We start from the raw sequence: 26,026 nt of genomic DNA on the forward strand, positions 1-26,026 counted from the left end.
GCTGTATATTTTAGTCATTGATACAGTTATTTCATAATAATTCATAAACTTGAGTTAAAATTAAAAAGATGTACTGAACTGTAAAAAAAATAGTGTGATATTGATTTGTTTTAAGGTCATTTTTCTACCACTAGATGGCATAATTGCATTTGTAAGACAGTGACTGCATTTTTCTTTTCTTATTAAGAGCTATCTAATCTTTAACATGAAGTAACTTGTGAAATTCTGCACATTTTTAAAATTGTAAATATATGCATAAATACGTATATGCACAAATATATGCATTATTATTAAATTTGTTGCTGCTAGATTTAGACGTGGACGTGTCTGCTGCGTTGCGACTGAAATCCCCCCAGAACAAGCTTTCCAAGTAAGGGGCGGTCATTAATCGCACGTTAAAAAAAATTAGTGCCGAGCCTGTTAAAGGAACTCAAAGTGAATGCACTAATTTTGGCACCCCTAGATTGCATTACTGCCTGTTATGTTCCTGCACAGTAATGTTCTTGGTTAAACAGAGATGGCGTAGACCAGTGGTGTTCAAACTCGGCCCTCGAGGGCCGGAGTCCTGCAGGTTTTGGATGTTTTTCTTCTCCAACACACCTGAAGCTCATCGGCAAGCTCTGCATAAGCCTGATAACAACCTTGTTCATTGGAACAGGTGCCTAAGAGCAGGGAAATATCCAAAACCTGCAGGACTCAGGCCCTCGAGGACCGAGTTTGGACACCAAATTGTGGGAAACGGATTACGTTAAATACTCTCAACATTTTTGCCTGCTTAGGGTAAAGGATCGGGTGGTGCGGGTACCTCCTGGCTACCAGGCAGAGCTGGTGATCCAGCTGCCTTGGATAGATGGAGAACCTCCACAGCAGATCTCAAGCCTCGACATCAACTCCGCTTATGGCCTGTGAGTCACCCAGCGTATTTCTGGAAGGAACTGTGCGGAAAAGTAGGAAGCAGTGGTGGTTTTAGGGGGTAAACAACCATTATAAAGTACAATACCATGACGGATGGAAGTCAGAGTAGAGTATGTTTAGTGTACCACTTTATATTTTATTGTGAAGATCGCTGGAATGTCTTACCCTGCTGAGGATTGCAAGTATACGGAGCTTCCATAGTTTACTGCTCTTGTTAAAGCAGCTTGTGGAAAACTGGAGCAGATTACACAAGAGGTGATGGTTTTTTTTCATTATTGTAATTTACTGTGGAATCACTGTAACTAACCAGCTGTGTAAGTGCTAAATGGTTCTGTCTGTGTGCCAAACAAGCACTTTATAGACATGGACATGCACTGTACAGTAGTGCTCACTTTATTTCCTTTTACTCATATTTGAATGGCTTCCACTGCCATATTGAGAGGCCATTGTACTGAAACTACAGTCTAGTTAGCAAATCATCTTGTAATTAAAGCGTCTACCTACCTCCTACTTTACTAAAGGTTCGGTTTCTTTTTACATTTTCTACAAAACATGTCATCCTGAGAACATTTTCCCCAACAGTGCAAATCAAATGATTTGCTTTTATTTATTGTGACTCATAGCCACGTTAGAAAAAGGAAGCTTGTCTACCTGGTTATAAAAGCATTCAAACTCAGCTTGAATATAAAATACCAGTCAAAATTCTTGCTTTTGAATAAGAAACTCTAATAACCAAAATTTTGACTTGTAGTGTAATTTAATTTAATGTATTTCATTTTATTGTCATTTTTTTCGTTTTGATGTGATTCTTTCCAAGGTGCTCCAAAAATGAATACGAAACTCTAATGCCCAAATTTTTGACTGGTAGTGTAATTTAATTTAATTTAATTTAATGTATTTCATTTTATTGTGATTTTTTTCGTTTTGATGTGATTCTTTCCAAGGTGCTCCAAAAATGAATACGAAACTCTAATGTCCAAATTTTTGACTTGTAGTGTAATTTAATTTAATGTATTTCGTTTTATTGTCATTTTTTCGTTTTGATGTGATTCTTTCCAAGGTGCTCCAAAAATGAATACGAAACTCTAATGCCCAAATTTATGACTGGTAGTGTAATTTAATTTAATTTATTTTGTTTTATTGTCATTTTTTTCGTTTTGATGTGATTCTTTCCAAGGTGCTCCAAAAATGAATAAGAAACTCTAAAGTCCAAATTTTTGACTGGTAGTGTAATTTAATTTAATTTAATTTAATTTATTTCATTTTATTGTCATTTTTTCGTTTTGATGTGATTCTTTCCAAGGTCCTCCAAAAATGAATAAGAAACTCTAATGTCCAAATTTTTGACTGGTAGTGTAATTTAATTTAATTTAATTTAATTTATTTCATTTTATTGTCATTTTTTCGTTTTGATGTGATCCTTTCCAAGGTGCTCCAAAAATGAATACGAAACTCTAGTGCCCAAATTTTGCACTGGTAGTGTAATTTAATTTAATTTAATTTAATTTATTTCGTTTTATTGTCATTTTTTTCGTTTTGATGTGATTCTTTCCAAGGTGCTCCAAAAATGAATAAGAAACTCTAATGTCCAAATTTTTGACTGGTAGTGTAATTTAATTTAATTTAATTTAATGTATTTCGTTTTATTGTAATTTTTTTGTTTTGATGTGATTCTTTCCAAAGTGCTCCAAAAATGAACATTTTCCTTTGAAATAAAACAGTTTAGCATTTGTACCGGTAATAATGACGAGAAGAAAACGAGTAAGCATAAAATGGATAGAACACTTTTAAAATAAAACGTGTTGACTACTCTTCAGCACAAGCCAGGACAGCAAACTGTCATTTGTTTTTGCACTGCTGTGGTTGTAGAGCAAAACATTCAGCACTTCTGTGGTTTCCTTAGCTTTCTTTGGGAAGACATTATTGTGAGAAATCAGCATGTCTTTCACAGCAGCTAAAAGCAAAGTACAGAGGAGAGAACTGCTTAAGGTGCCCGAATGCCAGCCTGCTGATTCAGCCAGCGTTCGCACTCGTTTTGTGATGGAAGATAATAATATTTGTTTCCTTCCCAGCCTCTTGAGAGGTATGACTGCAATGTGAGTCGGAGGATGTCAATAGTGCATCTCGTACTGTTTCGATGGTTACAGCCTCAAACAAGGAATTTGTAAACACAATTATAACATTTTTCATAACAATTCTGCCGTACGTACTGTACACCTTTCATGTGTACATTTTCACCATGCAGCCCATATCATCCATCTTGAAGTAACTTTCCAAACCTAAGCTTTTTGACCTTTTGGGGATGTCCGTCTCTGTATCATTTCTCTGCTCCTTTTAAGGGAAGAAAGCAGAATGCTTGTGCAATTTGGAGGCAGCGGGGGCAGGGAGGAAAGCTAACAGGGGAGCAACGAAATAGAACAAACACAATTGAAACATAAAATGTTAGATGGGGCGAATGCCCATAACAACCACAAAAACACATTTCGTATGCAGGCTTTCCATGTATTTGGGGCCATCAATGTTGATCCATCACTTTAATGCTAAACTGGTTCTAGAGCAAAGGGATAGCAATTGGCTATGGAGCTTTTGGGAAATCAAGTTTAGCTAGAATGGCACTCAGAGCGCAGACTTGCCAAGACTGAACAATCCGAAATTGGATCAGCACCAAATGGATCACCTTCAGACATATCCATTTGCATGGCTGCATTTTGTCATTCACAGTCATATATTATTAGTGAAATAATTTAAAAAAAAAATGCCCCCAATGTTACAAAAGACAATTTTGTATTGACACTAATCTAGATAAGCACAAAAGCAATGCGATAATAAAGCATTTTAAAATATAACGTCAAACTGTATTCAGCAAAAATTCAGCTCACATTCTGAGCTGTCCAGACATCCATCCATCAAATTTCTACAGCGCTTCTCCTCATTAGGGTTGTGGATGAGTTGGAGACTATCTCAGCTAACTTTGGGCCTAAGAAACGTGTTTTTGGAAGGTGGGAGGAAGCAGCAGGAACTGGAAGAAAACCCAAATACCACACAGGAGGGCCTAAACTGAGATTCAAACCCAGGGTCTCTTGAGTGTGAGGCAGACATGGTAACAAGCTAATTGTACTGCAGTCAGAAATGCTTTTATTATCAGTAAGTATTATTTTCATGAAGTATAGAACTTTTCACACAGAGGACTCACAAAGTGCATCACATACAGTTAAAATAAATCCATCCATCCTTTTTCTGTACGGCTGATCCTCTTCGGGTCGCAGATGACCTGGAGTCTATACCAGCCAGTGTTGGGAATATTACTTTATGAAAGTAATTACATATATTTACTCATTACTTGCTTAAAAAAAGTAACTTAGTAATTGAATTACTTCATAATAAAAGTAATTTGTGACCAGTCCTGATATTTTCACTACTTAAAAAAAAATGCTTTATACCAAATAATTTTGATTATTTATTTATTTTTTTTTTTGCAGTTTTTAAAACACATTAGAAATGCGTAGAATATCGAGGTAATTCCACATAAACTTCTGTATTTATTGCACTTTAACTAACATCAGGAGGTTTATCCTGGTTTGTGTGTAACGCTGGCTCCGATTGGCTGCTAGGGAATGCCAATCATGAAAATTGGCACCTGCTGATGACGTCACAATAAGATGCAAGTGTTTTGCGTTTTTTTTGTCTGAAAAGCCACCACTGTCTTTGGATTTAAGACAACATTGTGAAAATACTCTCTTCAATGTAAATAATCCACATGTGTGCATTCATCTTCCCTCTGTGTTTTTGTGTCCCCAGTTTGGCATTCGGGAACTGTAATGGCCTTGCGGTGGTCGACTACTTGCAGAAAACCATCCTGGTGTGCATGTCCACTCTGGATTTGTACGGCGCCGCCGATCCCTATCAACGCCTTACCCGCTCCCCCCGCAGGAACAGACAGTCCACCTCAGGTAGTGAACACGCACATATAGACTCACACACACACACGCATCTGTATATGCATGTAGCCAACTAACACACACTCAACACCAACTCAAACTTTCAAGAGTCAATTATTATAGAGTTATAGACTCTCCTCTTTTTTGTGCACTTGCACTCCTTCTCTGTCTTCTCTGAAGCTGCTTGCATACTTTGAGGCTGATCTATGTTTAAGTTGGACTATCCACAGTTACCTTTCATGGGTAATCAATAATGCAGGTGGTTTAATTAGATTCCTCAAGTAATCAATACCGTTCCCTTTTAGGCCTTAATCAATCAACACCAGCGGACAAATTAACGTAAATAGTTTTGACCGGGTTTACACGTTTGAAAAGATAAATTCATGTAGCGAAAACTGATTACTGAAGATGAATGTTTAAATGTAACCAACTGAGGTTTTTGATGTGGTCTGTTAAGCTATTCAAATATATTTTCATACTGTGATTGAACTGTAGCTTGACACATTTGCTAAAAATATTTCACACCAATGATGAATTAGTATGAATTAATATCCCGCAAAATAAAATTTACTACATTAATATTAAACTAAAATGTAACTTATAGGGATGATCGGTACCATTTTTTTTAGACCAATGAAACCAACGATACGAATTTACAAGTACCGATGCCACTAGTACTTTTGATCCACAACCCCCCACCCCCCAAAAAAAAGAAAAGAAAAGAAAGAAACAATGACAGATCATTTTTAAAGTTATATATCCCAAAATAGAATTTTTCATTAAAATTACAATAAAATACAGTTTTCTCTCCCTTTAATTTCAAGTTCCTGGTCATGAAATGGCCATAAGGACCTGCTTCGAAAGAACACACTCAATAGTGCCAGTTAGCAGTTTGCACCAAGCTAGGTTGCTACAGCTCTCTCAAGTAATAATTTACAATATTAAACATTGTGCAAATGTTCATAAGTTACTTTACGTTGAAAATTTCGCAGCTCTTAATATGAAATGAAAAATACACTGTGCTGTCACCAATGTCCAACATAAGACGCTAATGCCATCTAGTGATGGAAAAAAATGAGCTCATCACAAATCAGTCCGTCACACTCTTTTTACAGTACAGCACATCTTTTTAATTTTACCTTCAAATAACTTTATGAATTGCTATGAAATTACTGTATCAATGAACTAAAAAAATACAGCCATAGTTGTATTTTTATCTTAACAAGAGTATAAAAAACAAATATTTTATTGCACATTTTATTTTATTGTTCATTTAGAACGCGCGATTAATCACAAGTTAATTATTGAAGTTGATTTTTTTTTAGAATTAGGTGTCTATATTGCACAGGCACATTTTTTTACAGGACCTTCATTAAATTGTATCCTTAACGACCTCCAAACAGTCCTTGAATTTTGACATTCTGCCAAATAAACTAACAATGATCAATGCCAGAATTACCTCAACAAAACGTTATGTTTTAATACGGAAAAGAAGATCCCCTTTCCTCCTTCTCTCTCTTGCTTTCTCTCACACAATTTAATAATAATAATAAAAAAATCCATCCACATGTATATGCCTGTCACATATCTGCACTCTGATATATGAAGTGCATGTTAACAGGATATGTATGTCAGTCTGAGTTGCATTATTATGCATGTCGTCCTTTCAGTTTTATGTCCTGTCTATATTTTAGCACTGCTTGAACCGAGGCCTTTAGTCGAAAGTCATACTGTAGAGGTCTTGTCGTTCCCCGCCTGACCTGCGCCTCCCTTCTCCTTGAAACTGATCTTCACTGTCAAAAGACTCTTTTTTTTTTCCCCCACACTAATGATCTGTCAAAATGTCCTCTCTGTTATCTACAACATTCTTCAGTTGTTTTATATCGGATGCCCGATGCTGCTTTTAAAAGTGGTGGGATTCTATATTACATAATACCCACAAGTGTAGCAAACATTTTTGTTTAAAAAAGGCATCGGCCAGGTAGATGGAGGGTTACTTTGGAGTTTTAGAGGTAACTCTTTTTACTGGCTGGTTGCGTAAGAGCTGTTATTGGCTTGCGCCGCTCTTACGGTTTATAAAGGTCTCTCTGTGTTGGCTTTACAAGATCAATTTGGAAAGAAAGGAAAAAACAGCCAATGTGGCCTTTTCGCGCACCGCAGGTGGTGCGGGATTTGAACAGAACGCAATGCTGAACAAGAGGCCCGGACGACACCGATAAATGACACATTTAAAGTCTTTCTTTTAGTTAGTTTACTGCGATTCTCCCAATATTTCGACAACCGCACAAAAGTTAGGTCGTGCGGCAACGGCAACATTCGGATGCGGCTCGTAGCTAACGGTACTCTTATCATTTATTTGTTCATTTATTATTTACTTTATTTGAACATTAGAGTTTCTACTGCTCAGTTGCTACTTGATTTCACTTTCTTTTACACTCTAAGACCGTGTGTTCTTTTCTCTCCCCCCCCCTCCCCCTTCATTATGCCCCTCCACTCACATGCATTCTGTAATTCCTCCCCCACCTTAAATGATCTGTCATTTGCTTTCTCATGAACTCCTTCACAAACCTCTCACCCGGCACTCCTTATTTTCCCACTTCTTCACTCTTCCCCTCCTAATGGTGACTCTGTGGCTGCTGGTGGGGGCATGCGGGCCTGCCTGACAGACTTTTGCATGCGCGGCCTGTCTAACTTTTATTCCGATTCAAAGAAAAGGATCCGTACATCCTACCAGAGTAAGTCAAGCCTACCTGATAGGTTATACGGGGTGTGTTGGTGTTTTTGTGTATATGTGTGTGTGTGTGTGTGTGTGAATCTTGCTTAAATAACATGGTTAGTAGAAAGGGAATAACCAAGACAAACCAAAGAGATGCTTGGAATGAAGCTGGCTGTGTGTGGCCTGATGATAAACCGATTTAGCCAATAAAACAGAGCTGCCTGTTCCAGTCATGTCCAGTGGTTTGTCCTTTGCAGAAACAGACACTCATTGGTGTCTGTTATGAGTCCAGTCCAGTTACGAATGTAATATGATCCATTTGAAATAAAATTGAGAAAGAACATAATACATGCTCAGTTTGTCCTATAACTGACAACTGGAGAATTTGGGACACTAAAAATTCAATCTCTGTAAATGCTTGTGCATGATGCATGCGATGAGATCCCGATCCTGTATGTGTTTATTTGAGTTCATACGTTTGTGTATGTTTCTTAAACGTGAGACTTGCACTACAAAATATAAACGTGCTAATAAAATCGGAACTTATCGTCTTAACCCTGGAGAACCCAAGAACCCTTTTCTTCTTTGGAAAATTAGGAATTATACATTAAATGAGTGCTATAAATTCACTGAACACCAAAATATATGTTTTTTCAATTTTAACCCTTTATTCCCTAATTTAGGATTAGGGCGAAATTTGACCCTTTTGGGATTTAGGGGTATCATTTCGAAAAATCTGAATAACAAAAACTGTCAGTAAACTATTTAGAATTTAAGAAAATAATCAATCAAATACACAGCAACATTGAACAATATATATTTTTTGTTTTATTTGTTGCCTTTTAGAACTGGATTTTGAAAGTACAAACACACTTTGGCCAATGGAAACAAGAACACAGGGACAAAATCACTGGTGGAAAAAAAAATAAAGGTCTTTGTTATTTGAGTAGCAGAATTTATAGGGGCCAAATTTGACCCTGTGGGTTCTCCAGGGTTAGTTAAAGGTTTAGAGATATAGTGAACAGGCTGTAGTGCAGGTCACACCACGATTCGGCCACTCTGTGCCTGAAAATGAATGATTATCAAAATTTTGAATTGCAAACCTGCTAGAAATAAACATTAAGTGGACTGAACTGATATTGTTCAAAATCTGGACAATTTTCATCACGAGCCAAAAGATGAAAAAAAACAATCGTTAAATTATTTCCCCCCCTCGAGGCTCCGAGTGGCTGACACGAAACAATATGCAACTGTTGAATCTGTTCAAGCAGTGATGCCAAAATAATCACACCGAGCGTCTGTATATTATGTTCTCTTCCTCTTGACTGCCATGGGCTGTGGCAGGCCTTACTGAACTATCTGACAACCAGCAGTCTGTTGACATGGAGAGAAGCAAGTCGCCCACTTCAGGTAATCCATCGCACGTTCGAAAGCACAATCATACTATGCTAATGCTGATGACTTGAGGGCATCCCGGGGATGCTGTTATCTTCAAGACCCAACGGCACCTGTGGTATGTTTTAACCAGGCCAGTGTCACTTGGCCCTTTTTCAATGTCTCAGTGTTTTAATGTTGAGAAAGACTGCAAATAATGCAAGGTGGCTGGCAAAAAAAAAAAAAAAAGTGCTGCTGTTACTTGACCGGTTGGTCTATCGTTAAGTCCATAATGGACTTGTTCGGTGTTGCGTGTGATTTCATAATGCATTTGTGATGCAAGCTGTTTGCTGGACAAGAAAGCAAAGTCATGTTTTATTTAGTTTCTGATTGCAGTGGGGATATTTTAGTTGATGTTCTGTGCGGTGGTCTGTCAGGAATGCCAAGCTGTGTGGCTGCACGTATTGCACATACCAGAAACTGCCACTGCTTGTTAGAAAGTATGACTGAGCATTGAAGTTAGTTTTTTTTTTTAATCAATTTTGAAGGTAAATATCAAGGCTGTTATTTTATGTGTAGCCAAACACTAAATTTTGAATTCTAAAAGTATTTCTAGGAGGGCTCAGAGATCAACTGGGCCCATTATCAGTGCCAATATTCGGCAAATTGACGTATATCGGCACCAACCTTTTTTTAAAAAAAAAAAAAATGACAGCCGATAAGAGATCAATGTAAATCTGTGTTAACTTCAGGTTACAAAAAAGTATTTTTAGGAGGGCTCAGAGATCAACTGGGCCCATTATCAGTGCCAATATTCGGCAAATTGACGTATATCGGCACCAACCTTTTTTTAAAAAAAAAAAATGACAGCCGATAAGAGATCAATTTAAATCTGTGTTAACTTCAGGTTACAAAATTTCAATTAACTTGATAAGAGATGGTGCAAACAATGAGAAAACTGCACCTTTTGTTTTTGTTTGAAATGAAAACAAAGTTAAGTGAAAATTTAATGTTTCAGTTATTTTGAAATTTTGGAAAATTTTGTTTACTATAGACAACTATAAAGAGCTATTTAAGTTTAGGTTTACATCTAACTTTTTAAGACATGCTGATAACCCTGAAAGCTCCTTGAATTTTTTGTTAGAATTTTAGAACAAAAATGTTTATTGTGTAAGATCAAATGCTTAATTTTTTTTTTTTACAAAGTTAAGAGTTGGTCTGAGTATGTTTTTTTTTTTTTTTGACGCCAATATTTTCCATTTTACTGAAAATGAATATCGGCTCCAAATGTCGGTTATTGGCCTCCTTGACTATTAATAATCACCTTGGAAAAAAACATTTGTCTATATCTAGGTTTTATTACCTCACTAAATTATTTGTTAGCCCACATTTAAAGGGACAGTGTAGAATTTAGTGCTAGAACTAATAGAATGCAACAACGTAAGTGCGTGCATTTAAAGGAACACGCTTCGCAAGCCAACCAACAATTATTTTGTTCGCGAAGTTCTTCTCCTTCAGGCATCCGTAGTAAAAAGATGGCAGCGATTAGGGATGGGTACCTTTTCACATTTGAACCGGTACTGTTCCAATTCTGGGAATCGATACCGGTGCTCAATCTTACCAATTTTCGGTACTTTTGTACTCTCTGGCTCTCACTTTATTTGATTAAAAAATTAGTATTTGGCTGGTAATAATAATAATGTTCATCAATGTTAATTTAACAATAAAATATTTTAAAAGATTATTAAAACAATTACTTTTTAATATATAAAACTTAGTAACAGTAAATATATGAATTGATTATTGATGTTTTATCGTCGTTTCTTGTGCAATTGTTTTTCAAGATCGGAAAGTCTGCCGCGCGCTGAGTTTGAAGTTCGAACCCACATTGGATTTATATAGCCCAAAAAAACGATTTGGTGGGGGAAGACTGACTTTTGTGCAGGCGACGTGTGCGGGGAGGACTCCGCCGACATCTCCCTCTCAATCTCAGCCCCGCACTAATTGTGGAGAACCGGGCATTTCCAGCCTGCGCCCGGTGCGGAGGCTGTCAGACTTCATAATCTGTATTTGGCCTGGTGCCGCAAAAATCTCGCTCGCTTGGAAACCCGCAAATGTATTCTTAGCGTGTGAAATCATACGCGAGTGGGTGACGTACATGTTGCGTTCAAGTACGTCTTGGAAAATCATCAACTTTTTCTACTCCCACACAATCCCAATTTAGAAAGACGTTCTTCAGAAGCGAAACATGGCACCGTTTAATTTCACGTGAATCGGTGCTCGGAAGTACCCGACTCAAATCGGTCTATACCACAAAAAGTACTGTCTTCTTTACCCATCCCTAGTAGCCTCCTGTAAGGCGTGGCTCCACCTGTGCAATATAATTAGTGATTACTGATGACATGTCAAATCGGTAAAATTACCGAATGAACAACACTGAGCTCTCGAGAAAAAAAATAAAATAAAAATAATAATAATAATAATTAGTGATTGCTAAACTTATGATTATATAAATAAATAAATAAAAATTATATATATATATATATATATATATATATATATAGATTGAAGTGATGTGATAGAACATGTGTTTTTGTAGGAATGAACATTTAAAAATGGAAAAAATTCTACACATTGTCCCTTTAAACAGAACAGATGAGTCATTTTATGCGTACAAATTGACTGTGGGTGTAAGGAGGGAAAAAAAGGCTATGGAGTTGAAGTGGCTCAGCCCCGGATATGAAACATGATCACTGATAATTTGGCAGCTGGATGGCCTTTGTGTGACATCTGTCTTGCTGTACGTCATAGATAAATGTATTACAAATGCTCTATTTCGGCGGCCAGGCGTGTTGGGGGGGGGGGGGGGGGCAGGCGGACAGAGCGCGTCGGTTTGAGTCCGCTGCCATGTGCCGGAGATGAGAGAAAGCCATGAGTGGCCAAGCTCAAGCGGTATGAATAAGCTCGGGATTTGTGCCAAGGCAATTTGAGGCACAAAGTGAGGTGTGTAATTGAAGCTCCAAGTGTCATGGCAACAGTGGGGGAAGACATATTATCAAGTCCTGAGGATAGTGTGCCCATCCCACTAACAGCACAAACTATAAACAGTTACGTTTATTTTAATTTGAAGGAAATGCAGTTAGATGAGGAATTGTTTCAATATGTGTCTTGCTTAACAAGATAAAACACATCTGGGGAGGTAATGCATGATTCTTGATGACAGCATTTTAAGTGTCTTGTTGACAAATCATAAGTATTCTATCGGAGCTCTCCCGAGTGCCATTTTGTTTTATGTGTAATGTGATAATGATCTTGAAAAGTGGTTTTAATACAGCACGGTGTTTGTTTTGTAAAGTCACCTACGACAATAAAACAGATTTCAGGATGCGACGACCAACAAAGGAAATCATCATTTCTAGTGTCCTCTCCATTATGTTATTGTTATGATTTGACTCCAAAGACGCCGCTGGGCCACTTAAGGAGAGAAGCAAACAAGATGAGGGGAATTACAGAGAATTGTTGGCTGTTTCTTGGCAATCTGAGAACTGTGATGTGAAAAAGGTCATTCTAAGCTTGTCATTTTCAAATGAACTGATAGTCGTGCAAAGTGAGATCGATGAAATGTATTATCTGAACGGATCAGGATAATCCTCGTACCTCCTGGTGAACATTAAAGTCCACCTCCCTGTGTGGCTGCATTGTCGCCAGGTTCCTTCTGCCCTCCACGTTACAGAAAGCAGGCTAGTTTATTTAATAATACTGTACAACCATCCTGTCTATTACCTCTCCTTCATCCTGCCTAATTCCCACCACCTTTTTGACTCCTTTTTTGTCATTAGGCACATTCATTTGCATTCCTCCCGCATGAGAGGAGCCTCCCCCCGCTCACATTTTTAGCCTCGTCTTCCTGTTCTAGTGCCATTGTTTGAAGCTGTGTTTGGCTGTAATATAGCAGGACCAGACCCAGTCAGGAGATGGGCTTAATAAGCTGACATGCCACTGAGCTGCGACTTGCCTGGCAGGATATATTTAGCCGTTAGCATGTCGCGGGAGGAAGAGAGCGTGCTGAAATAATGTCACCTGTTCAGCCTCTTGCAGGTCAAGTGCTTTTATGAAAAGAGTATAACTGATTTTAAATGACTTTTGGAAGACTGTGTACAGTGTTTCAGGTTATTAAAATTGTTGCGTTATTCATGTTGTATTGCATTAAGCATTTCATTTTACAGTGGTAATTGGATTTCTTCTTTTTTTTTTTTGCATGCAAATTTGCATAAATGTGCTTACGTAAATAATTATGGTAATGATTTCCCTCACATATAAAACAGTCCTTCTAGAGAATTGCTCCCTTTTATGCACCACAAACCACCTACCTTCACCAAATTCCATATTTAGCCGACAGTTGCAGTCACGAAGCATGTAAGGAGCTGTTCAAACCTCTGCGCTTCAAATGCTTCTTTTTTTTTTTTACAAAGCAGTATGGGTGGGCGGCGTTGATGCACATCATTGTTTCACCTCAGTGACTCTTGTGTTGTCAGATGATGACAGAAAAAATTGGTTTGCACGAGAGGTTCTATTCTGTTGTCAACCTTTTTTGGGAAAGCTATGTGAAGCCTTGGTCTTATTTATTTCTATATATAATAATGTTGGGATTTAGCTAATGAATGTCACATGTCCTAAACGTAACCACAAACTCTACTATAAATTAAAAATTTCTTCAGTGCTGTTCTGCTTTTACTGGCAAATCTCTCTTTCCCCAAATTCACCCATTATGTCTTTTTCCCTTTTGCTCTGAAAAGTCTTGTCTGTTCTGTTGGATCTCCTATTCCAGTTCATTACCCAACCTCCCTTCACAATGACCCACGCGTCCTGCCAGAGCCCGTGGCCAGTCTGAGAGCCAGCCACTGCAGCCCAGTCTTTTACTTATTGGACAATGGTAAGAGGAGGGATGTGTCACAGATCCACCTCATAGACATCTGTTTGTGGCTTTTTGCACCGTGTGCAACAATGAAGTGGACAATGGCAAGTGGGATGTTTTTGGACGGGTGTCTGGTTCAATGTTGCACCATGCATGCTAAGTAGGTTAGCGCACTGTGAGCAATAACACCTGCAAAATACAGACACTTATTTTTTTTTTTAAATAGCCAAGCAGGTTTCATGACTTATGTGAACTAAAAAAATAATAATAATAAAAATGTAGGCCATGCTGGATTTTATTTCATGGCATATTATTTTTGGAAGCAAAATAAAACTATCAAAATGGTAAAATTGCGCAATCAGGCCACGCCGCACCACAGTACACAAGCATATGGAAAGTCATTTGAGTATTTAATCAGTAACCTTGATATCCATCGTAAGTTCCATGTACTAGTATCCTCTTTGTTCTCACCAATAAGAGATTGATGGCTGTGTTTTATTGCTAGTGCTACTTTTGGCCTACTAGTACGCAATAAACTACTACTATAAACTACTCTGCTACTAGAGATGGGGGGGGGGGGTTTGGCACCCGAGTCCACTTGATTTTGAGTTTCTGCCAATACCGAGTACCGATACAAAACCTCTGCAATGCAGTGTAATGAATGAATTATCCTTTTTTTTTTTTTTTTAAAACAAAGGTATCCCAAGATGATACCTTTTTTTTGTGGCTGTAAATCAGCAGTGATTCTAATCGAGTAAACTATGTTATTCTTCACTGTTTAGATGAAGAAAATGTTCAAATCCAGTCTTTTTCAGCCGATACCGATTAGCTGAAAATCATGTGATCGGTCCCAATTTCCGATTAGGGTTGGGTATTGGCAACATCCTCATCCGTGGCCTTCAAGTATGTTGATATTTTACATGACGCACATTTGAATGAAAACCGTCACGTGCATACTCAAAAGATATTTTGATTATGCTGGATGGCAAAAAAAAATATATATATATATTCTAATTTTAGCAGCACTTTCCGAAATGTGTGCACATTGCACAGCAAGGAACAGCTTTTAGAGACTAATAATAATAATAATAATGCATCGGATTTATATAGCGCTTTTCTAGACACTCAAAGACGCTTTACAATGGAATGGATACATTATTCATGGCACTCACACGTTCACACTGTGGTGGCGGTAAACTACTTAAATAGCCATAGGCTGACGGAAGCGTGACTGCCAGTGTGCGCCTACGGCCCCTCCGACCACCACCAAACATTCGCACCTCCCATACACCAGTGTGAGTAGCACTGAAGGCAATGTGTGTGAAGTGCCTTGCCCAAGGACACAACGACACATGACTTGGGGAGAGCGGGGATCGAATAGGCAACCTTTTGGTTACCGAACGACCGTCTACACCCTGAGCCACGCCCGCCACTAGTAGATAACATCTACAACTTCACTAGTACTAGTAGCACACAGATGTCAACTAGTGCATATTTCTGCCTTTTTAGTAACTTGTAGCTGTCCTACTAGTGCAGAAATGTCATATAGCAGTTATTAAACTTTGCTAACAGAACAGTCATTCTACTTGTGCGCCTCATTTTTTTTTCTACTAGTGCGCCGAATTGTCTCAATAGTGAAAACAAAGCGCATACTAGTGCGTACATCTTAAGCTGGATATCAAAGGGTATCAATTAAATGTTCATTTGTGTTCTAGAGGCTGGCTGTTCTAAGGTTGTCAGTGATTTTTCACGCAGGCGACTGTCTCACTGCTGCTGTCATCACTGGGTAGACATGTTTGCTTTACGTGTTTGAACTTTGACCAGTAGGTCGAGGAAAGACGAGGGGTTTACATTCCCACGGGCTACTTCTCCTTCCTATAGCGCTTCACTGTCTGCATTGTTAATCACTGAATCACCACTGGAACCGCACGTGCTGTATTTGCCAGTCAGTTAGACACAACATTATTGGCAGAATCTCATGCGTCGATATTCTCTTGAGCTACGCGTTCATTGCTTTGTGTCTCTTAAATGTTTTGCTAATGAAAGTGGTGTTTGCTTATTTGGGGCCATATATATTTAATATTTAACATAATTATTAGTCAGTGGATATTACTGTATGGCCAAATTGGCCAAATGGTCTTACATTTCACTGGCAGGATTTCAATTGTGTGGAACTTACCCCTGACACAAATGTTGTCTCTCCACCATATTCATGTCACTGATAGTGTAACAAAAAGATCCCACAAACCACAGGGGAATTGTTGATATTAACTCATTCACTGCCATTGACGGCTATAGACGTCCCAAAAATATTTATATTAGTTTTTTGTTTGTTTTTTACTGTTGTTAACAAGAGTATGAAAACCTAGAAAAGAAATTGTACATTTCGAACAGATGTAAAATTTGTGATTAATCGTGAGTTAACTAGTTATGCGATTAATTACGCCCTTAATTTTTGTATCATCTTTTCTTTTCTTTAATCTTTTTTTTTTAAAAGAATAAAAGATTATTTTAAAAAATTAGGGGCGTCAGGTGATTAAATTTTTTAATTGTAATTAATCACTAGTTAACTCACGATTAATCACAAATCTTATATCTGTTCTAAATGTACAATAATAAAATTTCTAGGTTTTTTAATCTTGTTAACAAAAATAGAAAAAAAAACATTAAACTAATAGAAATAGTTCAAATTAATTTATGGCAGTGAATGAGTTAATTGATCGTGTAACAATAGCGACTGAAAACAAAAGATTATTATTAAATATGTTAATCCTCACCATAAGCAGATATTAAATGTGTTTTGAAAATATTTTCGCATCACCACTCTCTTATGCAAGCCTGTATTTCGAATGCTGCAGCATCTGGTCAAGGTGCTTGATTATGAAAACCACAAAGGAGCCTTCTGCTCCAAAGTGAAAAGAGTCATTTTAATTAAGAGGTCTTCCAATCATCTGCAGTCAAGCAAATGCTGTATATTTTTTCTTTCAAATGATCTTCAATACCGAGCTCGCAACAAGGCCGTCTTCACACAAAGAAAGATGTACTTCACAAGCAGACATATTCAAACAAATTCATGGTCAAGTTGTATTCACAAAAAACATGTTTTTAATCCTCTGTTAAACTGTTTTTGATGGGAAAACTCATCATGTCATCTTAAATTAAAATTACACAATTACGGAAATGCTTGCAAAATGTGGTTTACGAGTTCTTTTGTTGGCCCCACTCCTTTTTTTTTTGTATTTTTTATTTTATTTTTTTACCTCAGGTCAAATCTGTTGATTTTGACTTCCTTGTCAGACGTTCCCATACTTTGCATTATGACTTTTAAGCAAAACAAGATTAATGAAACGTAAAATTAAATACAGTATAGGCAACTGCTTATATGTAAAGAAATCTGATCCACTTGCTACATTGTTTATTCCAGTACAGCTAATATAAAATAAGATATCATGTTTCCCACACTTTGCTGGGATCGCTGATGAGGAACTCCAGTACGGCATGCATTGAAAAAATCTGCACCAGCAGCATTTTGATTGGTCAGGTTTAATTTAAATGATTTCCATTTTGTTTTTGTTATTTCCTTGTTTGACTGCGATAACAGGGTTTCCGCGGGTCAATAAAAACTATTAAAAGTCATTACATGGATTTTGCTCAAATTAAGGCCTCAAATAGCATTAAAAAGCATTACGTACGATGTTAAAAAGAGGCATTAAAAATGAAAATACTATTGTAAAACCATTGTTGTTCATGCGTTATTTCACATACAATATTGTGCAAAGGAGTCTCTGTAAAGCAATTTAACAATAATAAATGTCACAAAAACGTGTATTTGTGCGGACTAGTGACTAGTTGTAATTTACAATGAACACAATGATCTGGAGTCCACAAGTTGCTTTATGTTTCAAATACCAATTTCTGTAAATTTGAAAAGAAACATGTACAGAGCCCGTCACCAACGTCCAACATGAAACACTAATGCCATCCAGTGGAAGAAAATGACCTTAACACAAATCTGGCTCAATGTTTCACACTCTATTTAACTGTTTAGTGTATGTTTTTTTAACTTCAAATAACTTTTTTTTTTTTACAAGATGCAACCACACCTGTATTTGGTAACCATAATTGCCCACGTGTTAATTAACAAAAGTATAGGGGGGATAAAAATCTACATTTAGAACAGATAACGTGCAATTAATTTGTGAGTTAACTATGGAAATCATGCGATTAATAATGATTAAAAAATGTAATCATATAAACAGTATATGCATGTATGTATGTATATGTATGTGTGTGCGCATGTGTGTGTATGCAATACAATGTGGGCATGAAATTAGTTTTAAGTGGCATCAAAAGTGGCATCAAAAAGCATTCAATCTGATTTGCTAATACCTGCAGAAACCCTGGATTAAGCCTTATGTTTTTGTTTAATTTCCCCCTTGTTTTATTTGGTATGTATTTATTTTTGAAAGGATTAACTGGTGCTTTGTTTCCTATTCCTTTGTTTCAGTAAAGGGACCCGGCAGAAAGTTAAGTCTGCCAACAGATCTTAAGACCGATCTTGGTACGGTAGGCGAAAGCCAACAGTTTTCACGTGTGTTCCTTTGAGTCATTCGATTTCTACTTTTGTCGTGTTTTCTAGGCTTTTGTGTTGCTTGTGTTCCTGTTCAACCAGACGGCCTGACGTGTTTGCCCATTTTCTTCCCATCGGTGTCCTATGATTTGATTTTAATCTATTCATTTCTTCTACATTTTGCAAGTGTTTATAAAGGTGACTTGTAATCCATAACTCTTATTTGGACATGAAGCTTTCTATCACCTTATCTTGACTGGTCCATCCGCTTATTTTTTGCAATCTTTCCTTCCATTGACAGCGTTGCTCGACAGTGAATGGATCACGCACCGCCTCTCTCATTGTAACTGGATCATTTTCTTCTTTAACAGCATCGCAGAAACTTGAACGTTCTCGCTGTACATGTCTAACTGCATCTACATCATTGTGGGGTCCCTTTTGCGCTGCCTCTGCTGTCGCTCTTAAAAAACTTCTGCGTCTTAAACTACACTAGTGCCTGTATATTCCACTGTAATAACCTATTTTTTTCTTGCAGCCACAGGAAAAGTGCAAAACCAAAATTTTCAAAGTCAAAACCAAAAGTGACTTCAATTGAATTTTATATATGTTTTTTTGCAAAGGAAAACTGTTTTACAAATTTTAACATAGTGTAGTACATATTTGCCAGTAAACAGTCATCCATCTTCTATTATGGGACTAACAACCGTGGTGGATAGAGTGACATTGAATTTTTTTTCTGGATTTGTGCGTGCGGATGAATGATGTGAATGAAGTCTTTACATTGAGATTTTGTTGTCATTCTCTGTTCTCTGCGCCAAATTCCTGTGAATTTTTTTGCCAATTGCTGATGCGAAAGTGAGTCTGCCTTGCGTCTCTTACTTTTAAACCTGCTGACACAATGGAGGGAAATTGGTTGGCTCCTTGGTAGCTGCCGATTTCAATCGGTGCGGGCAAGTGCATGTGTTGCACAAATGTGGCACCGAGTTTTTTTTTAAATATTTTTGGAAAAAAAATATATTTATGAAATAAATAGCTGAATATGGAGGACTAAAACTGCAAAAATAATAAATAAATAATACAAAAAATATATATATTTAAAAATTTCAAATAAATATAAATATATATATTTAAAAATTTCAAATAAATATAAATATATAAATCAAAACAAATATCAATCACTAAATACAAACTGCTGACCTCTCATATTTATTTACTTCATTAAAAAAAAAAAAAAATTGTTTTGTATTGTGATGTTCAAGACCACTTTTTTCCCCCACACCAATATCAGTACAAGTACGCTACTCTTGAGTAGTCACCAATACTGATAACCGAGCAACTATACCACAAATACTTTTGATAACTAAATCTATAAAAAAAAAACGTTTTAAACAAAGACCTATATATCCCAATATAGCATTTTCCTTGCATAGAATTAATGGGAATTTTCTATGATTTTGTTTCGATTTCTTTACATATACTTCTGGAAATTGCATATAAATGAGCATCTGTCAATCATGTATGCCTTTAGTTCTCGATTGTAAAATTGCCACTAGAGGGCGTTCGATATTGGTATCGGCACCCTCCACAAATGCCGAATATCGGCACCAATACCTGGCATCAGTACTCGCCCATCCTTAATTTTATATATTAAAAATGTTTGTTTGTTTATTTATTTATTTAGGCATCTTTGGTCCTCTATAGCTGAATAGCAGAAGAGTTGAAAATGTCAAAATGAAGATCAATGTGTACTACTAAGAAGATAGCGACCTCTTGATTTAGTCCTGACTCGTTTTTGGTGTGACAAAGAACTTGACGTCAACTAGGGGAAGTTGGTTGCATCCGCCAAGAACCGCCTTATAGCAACATTTTATCAGCTCGATATGACACTGGAAATTAACCACAACATCCACTGGAAAACTGATTAAAAAAAATAAAAATATCAAACTTACGTCGATTATGAATTTCCCCCATCGCCTATCAACGAGATTGCCATGGCTAATAATGACTAATACTTCTTGAAGGTCAACAGATTAGCGCAATTTTAATTACCGCCATGCTTCACGACATTTCAAGGCGGCTAATTTAAATGACGATTTATTTATTTAACTATTGATTTATGCATTTATTTGACTAATTGATGTCACATGTTTCAGAGACTGAACTGTTATTCACACCCACGCGGTCATCTTATTTTAATGACGCTGAGCGCCAAAGACCCCGGGGCAGGAATGAGGTTTGACACTAGACCAAAATATTTTGCACACACACATACACATACCATACACACAACACGCAAAGTTTCACCCGGATATAAATTAAGGTCTCAACAAGCCCCGCATGCCCCAGAGGAAAGCCGCGTAAAGCTGCAATGGCAGTAAGTAACAAGGAGGTCAAAGAGCGGATATGATATCATTTCAGACGCAATCCTGTGTCAGTTGACAAAAGCCAGACCTCGAGATCAAAACTGATAACCGAAAAAAAAAGGCAATACACTCCCAAAAACTAAGATGGACATGAAACAAGCCTGTTGTGACATACTTTTGTTCAAATATCAGCCTCTTTATTTTCCTCGTGTTAACCCTTTCTCCTTCCTGCTCATACTGAACTCCACTCCCCAAATGTGTGTTCCCCTTTTCTCTTACTACCACATATCCTTTTAACACTGCTTGCTCCTCTCATACTGTGAAAAAAACTAAATATCCGTCATCGCAAGTCATGTTTTGATGCACGACTGAATTTCAATCATAGAAAAGCCCAGAGCCCTTTTTAGCTATTTAATTGCATCATCTCAGGTATTAGGTTTCATCATCCCTCATGACTTTTGTAGACGGATATTTGAGGTAGCAAACTAATTCTGGAATGTGACCTTATTTCCTTCCTAACGCTTTGCCGTTATTGCAGATCATGTCAATGGACATTGCACTAGCCCCACCTCCCAGCCCTGCTCGGCGGGGAAGCCTCGCGTCCCGATGGGTCCCGAGGGGCCACGGCTTGCCCGCAGAGGCCCGGGCCGACCGCCATTCCGCAAGGCGCAGTCTGCTGCTTGCATGGAGATCTCTTTGCCTGTGTCCCACACTGAAGGTGTGTGCTTGTCTTCCCGATTCCCACCCGTTAACCTCTCTAACATCCCCTTCCCTTTTCAAGAAGTGCATGCTATCCTCTCACCCCGGCAAAATGGGTTAAAAAGACCATGCTAATGCAAGTTTGCAGCATTGAATAATTTAAAGCAAGCTTTTTAAATTATTCTGCTTATCTTCAGGTTGCATTACCAAACAATCTAAATGAAGAGGGAAAATATGAATTAGTAGTTGGTGAATAAGAAATTACAGTAAATATTGCAAATACCTTACCTCACCTTTGATGGTGTATAGAAGCCTATTTGTAAAAAAAACAACAAAAAAAAAAACATTTTTTTATTCTTCTTCTTATTATTTTTTTCTTCTCTGGAGAGCTCAGTATTATTCATTCGGTAATTTTACCGATTTGACATGTCATCATCATTGCTCTCCTTTTTTTTCTTCTTTTTTTTGTATGTGGGTGAGTATGTGTATGTGCGTGTAAAAAAAATTTTTTTTTAAATGAAATAAGCCAATAACTATTCCCTCTGGTTCCGTAAAACCCACTTGCAGCTTGCATTACCATCACAAACCAAAATAACAATTATGGGAGGAATGCAAGAAATGATCCTTGCATTGTTTTGCTTGTATCAACCAACTTACAGGCTTGAAATAGTTTTGATATACAAAAATGTTTTTCTTCTTTTCTTCCATCTATCAAACACTAAGCAATGTGAAGAAAAAAATAACCCTCCGCGGATGTAGCCACAAGCAAAGTTTTGCTAAATTTGATGTCGTGAGAAATCAATTGTGGACCTTTGCCGCTCTAAAAAGTAATCAAGCTTTCTTACGGCTTTGCTCAGTCATGCCAGTCATTGCTTAATAATGCAAGAACACTGAATGACTTAAATGTTTAGAAACAACACATCAATTCAGGAAAATAACACAAATGCGGCAAAGGAAAAATATAAAATTAAATATAAAAATATAATATAAACACAGATCATTTATTGTATGTATGTTTATTTATTTATTTGTACTGTATTGTCCAAAGTCCAGATAAGATAGTAAAACCAATATGTAAAAAATGACATCATCACCTTCCTAATATGTGGAATTGGAAGTCAGTCAAGTAAAACCTCACCGACATTCTTTTCATATTCTCTCCTCAGCTTACCTACATTTTCCATTTATTAAAAATTGCAGCATGCCTGGCATGCAAAAAAAAAAATCAAAAAGCCTCCTATGGCGTGCACACATAAAAGAGATGAATAGAGGGACGTCAAATTTGATTTGCACCCTGGCATTTTGACATTTTCCCTTCCCTCGTTGTATTCACACAATGACTTTGATCCGCGGCATCTTTGAATGAAGTGACCCAGCAGGTTATTTGCCACTGTGTACACGAGTGTGTGCACGTGTGTGCGCCCTATTTTTGTTTCAGGCTCGCATCTTGCATTATTTCACTTTCCTGACAGTGGAAACAAAAAAGCTCATGTAAAAATGGGCTTTCAAGATTGGAAATTGAAACTCCGGATGTTACTTTGTTTATTTATTCACTGACAAAATGGCGACATTTTACATGTATTATAAAATGAAAATAATATAACACCAAAACCACCTCCAGGACACCTGACATATTCTTTTTGTATGATTAATTCCACTGCACGGCACCTCTAGTAAGATCCCCTTTAAGGAAGGTCCCAGGGAATAATATCATGGAAGCAAATCTGCCTGTCTGATTCTAGTGCCGCGTGGCTTTTACTGGTCGTGAAAATGGAGATAAGGAAAAGGGTAAAAGGCTAATCGCAGGTTTGTGACAGAGTAAATTGTAAGGCTCATGATAGTGATTTTGGTAGCCACCAAGGAAACCTATTAGTCAAACAAAAAAACTCTTGATTGACTTCCTATTATTGTTACAGTCAAACCATTTTTATTGGGGGGGAACTCATAATCAAAGATGACACTCACACCATCAATTTGAAACTGTAGAATGACCAACTGTAAAAGAAAATGTCTTTTATGGTTTGGGTAGATTGTTCAGTTTGCAACAGTTGTGTGCTAACCAGTATTTGATTTCCAAGAGAGGCGGTTGACCTGAGTGTCATCTGCTTAGCAATTAAATTTGATGTTAAATTGACTGAAAATACGGCCGAGGAAAAGTAGTTGAAGAACCGAAGCAGCCCTAGTACAGAACCTTGAGGAACCCCATTAGTGACAGAAAGTGTGATTTGAACGTTTTGAATTGAAGAAACTGAGAGTGTCCGGAAAGATATGACTTAAAACATTTGAGGTGTGATATTAGTATATATCTGCCAAGAATGGGAAATCGTGTCAAAAGGCACACTTCAGAGTCAGCTATTAACCGGAATAGTACAGTTTATTGTTTAACACTATACAACTATAATCTAAAAAGAAGAAGAATCCACAACAATCAGTGTTAATTTATGTTTGCCGATATCAGTTTTAGGAATAATCTGTGTCATAATCCCCAGTGTACATGGATCTTAAATGTGTGCTCTTAGATGAAAACAACATGCAAAATTAAGCGTACCCTGTCCCCTCCCCCGTATGTTGTGTGCGAACAGATGCTTTTCAGATGAGGCCATTACACGTGTGCTCGTCTCGAGTATTTGCCACATTTAGCTGTGTTGTTTATCTGTCACGCTGCCTTACCACAGTGAAGAGCCAGCAGGATCACTGCAATAATTGAAGGTCAACAAGCAGTGGTAGAGAGGAGGCTGATGTTAATGAGGCCTGCATGCCAGGTGAAAAGACAGAGAGGGAAATGGCAGGTGAAGCCGCACTCCACGGACCAATTCCAAAACCTTCGACTTTAGATCAGCAGCGTCTCTATTAGATGTATAGGAAAATGCCGCGAAGTATGTTGATGCACAAGTTCTCTCATTGGAGAAGGGCTTTTTTTTTTTCAAATATTGTGCATGCGTCCGATAATATACAAGAGGTTCTCAGCCTTTGTTCCCTTTCTACAGCTGAATTTGTTCTTTCTATCACTAACCTTCACTAATTCTGCAGCAAAGTCATAAACAAAACAAACAAAAATAACAGAAATTCTCGAGCATTTCTTGTTATGATGTAATGCAAAAACACGGCACAATGTAGTTCACCACGCGTGGCTCGTAACCTGGAAACGCCGTATGCCGTTACCGTCTTACAGAGGACCCCTACTACAATGCACATTTTACTTACTGAAACCCGAGCCGGGTACTTAAATATCTACAAATAAAATTGATAGCATTCGGTTGATGCGATTCAGTGACTATTTGGCCAGCTGCTGAAGAAGAACAGTCAAGTGTACACCCACACACATCCATGACTAGATAATGAACTGTCAATATGAAAGCAGGGCTCTCTCTCTCTCTCTCTCTCTCTCTCTCTCTCTCTCTCTCTCTCTCTCTCTCTCTCTTTATTGGGATCTCTGTCTATCTGGATCTCTTTCCATCTCCATCTGTCTCTCTCTGTCTCTCTCTCTCTCTCGATTGGGATCTCTTTCCATCCAAATCTGTCTCTCTCTGTCTCTCTGTCTCTCTCTCTCTCGATTGGGATCTCTGTCTACCTGGATCTCTTTCCATCTCCATCTGTCTCTCTCTGTCTCTCTGTCTCTCTCTCTCTCGATTGGGATCTCTGTCTACCTGGATTCTTTCCATCTCCATCTGTCTCTCTCTGTCTCTCTGTCTCTCTCTCTCTCGATTGGGATCTCTGTCTACCTGGATCTCTTTCCATCTCCATCTGTCTCTGGATCTCTCTCTCTCTCACTAGCTCTCTCTCTCTCACTAGCTCTCTCTCTCTCTCTCTCTCTCTTTCGATTGGGATCTCTGTCCTCTATCTCACTAACTCTCTCGCTATCTCAATCTATCTTTCTATCATTATCTGGATCGCTCTATCCCCATCTGTCTCTGGATTTCTCTCTCTTTCTCTCTCTCGATTTGGATCTCTGTCTATCTGGATATCTTTCCATCTCCATCTGTCTGTCTGTTTCTCTGTCTCTGTCTCTCTCTCTCTCTCTCTGGATCTCTTTCCAACTCCATCTCTCTCTCTCTCTCTCTCTCTCTCTCTCGACACCTCTATCTTACTAGCTCTCTCTCTCTCTCGATTGGGATCTCTGTCTATCTGGATCTCTTTCCATCTCCATCTGTCTCTCTCTCTCTCTCTCTCTCTATCTGGATCTCTTTCCAACTCCATCTCTCTCTCTCTCTCTCTCTCTCTCTCTCTCTCTCTCGACACCTCTATCTTACTAGCTTTCTCTCTCTCTCTCGATTGGGATCTCTGTCTATCTGGATCTCTTTCCATCTCCATCTGTCTGTCTCTCTCTCTCTCTCTGGATCTCTTTCCAACTCCATCTCTCTCTCTCTCACTCTCTCTCTCTCTTTCTCTCTCTCTCTCTCTCGACACCTCTATCTTACTAGCTCTCTCTCTCTCTCGATTGGGATCTCTGTCTATCTGGATCTCTTTCCATTTCCATCTGTCTCTCTCTCTCTGTCTCTCTCTCTCGATTGGGATCTCTGTCTATCTGGATCTCTT

The 26,026-nt window shown here is 37.9% G+C and overlaps 1 protein-coding gene across 11 annotated transcripts in view; it reads left to right on the plus strand.

The window, feature by feature from the left end:
- stxbp5l (syntaxin binding protein 5L) overlaps positions 1–26,026 on the plus strand; it is a 109,524-nt gene that overhangs the window by 73,229 nt on the left and 10,269 nt on the right. For 2 of the 11 annotated variants that reach the window (XM_077580841.1, XM_077580839.1), the window contains 8 exons: positions 780–905; positions 4,714–4,865; positions 7,520–7,588; positions 8,914–8,979; positions 13,772–13,876; positions 18,366–18,419; positions 18,498–18,626; positions 21,330–21,509. In XM_077580841.1, coding sequence (XP_077436967.1) covers positions 780–905; positions 4,714–4,865; positions 7,520–7,588; positions 8,914–8,979; positions 13,772–13,876; positions 18,366–18,419; positions 18,498–18,626; positions 21,330–21,509 — 881 coding nt within the window. The remainder of the gene's footprint in view (positions 1–779; positions 906–4,713; positions 4,866–7,519; positions 7,589–8,913; positions 8,980–13,771; positions 13,877–18,365; positions 18,420–18,497; positions 18,627–21,329; positions 21,510–26,026) is intronic. The other 9 variants (XM_077580845.1, XM_077580847.1, XM_077580846.1 and 6 more) reach the window with 7 other exon arrangements.

This window comes from Vanacampus margaritifer, chromosome 11 (genome assembly GCF_051991255.1).
Source record: "Vanacampus margaritifer isolate UIUO_Vmar chromosome 11, RoL_Vmar_1.0, whole genome shotgun sequence".
In the NCBI taxonomy this organism is placed as follows: Eukaryota; Metazoa; Chordata; class Actinopteri; order Syngnathiformes; family Syngnathidae; genus Vanacampus; species Vanacampus margaritifer.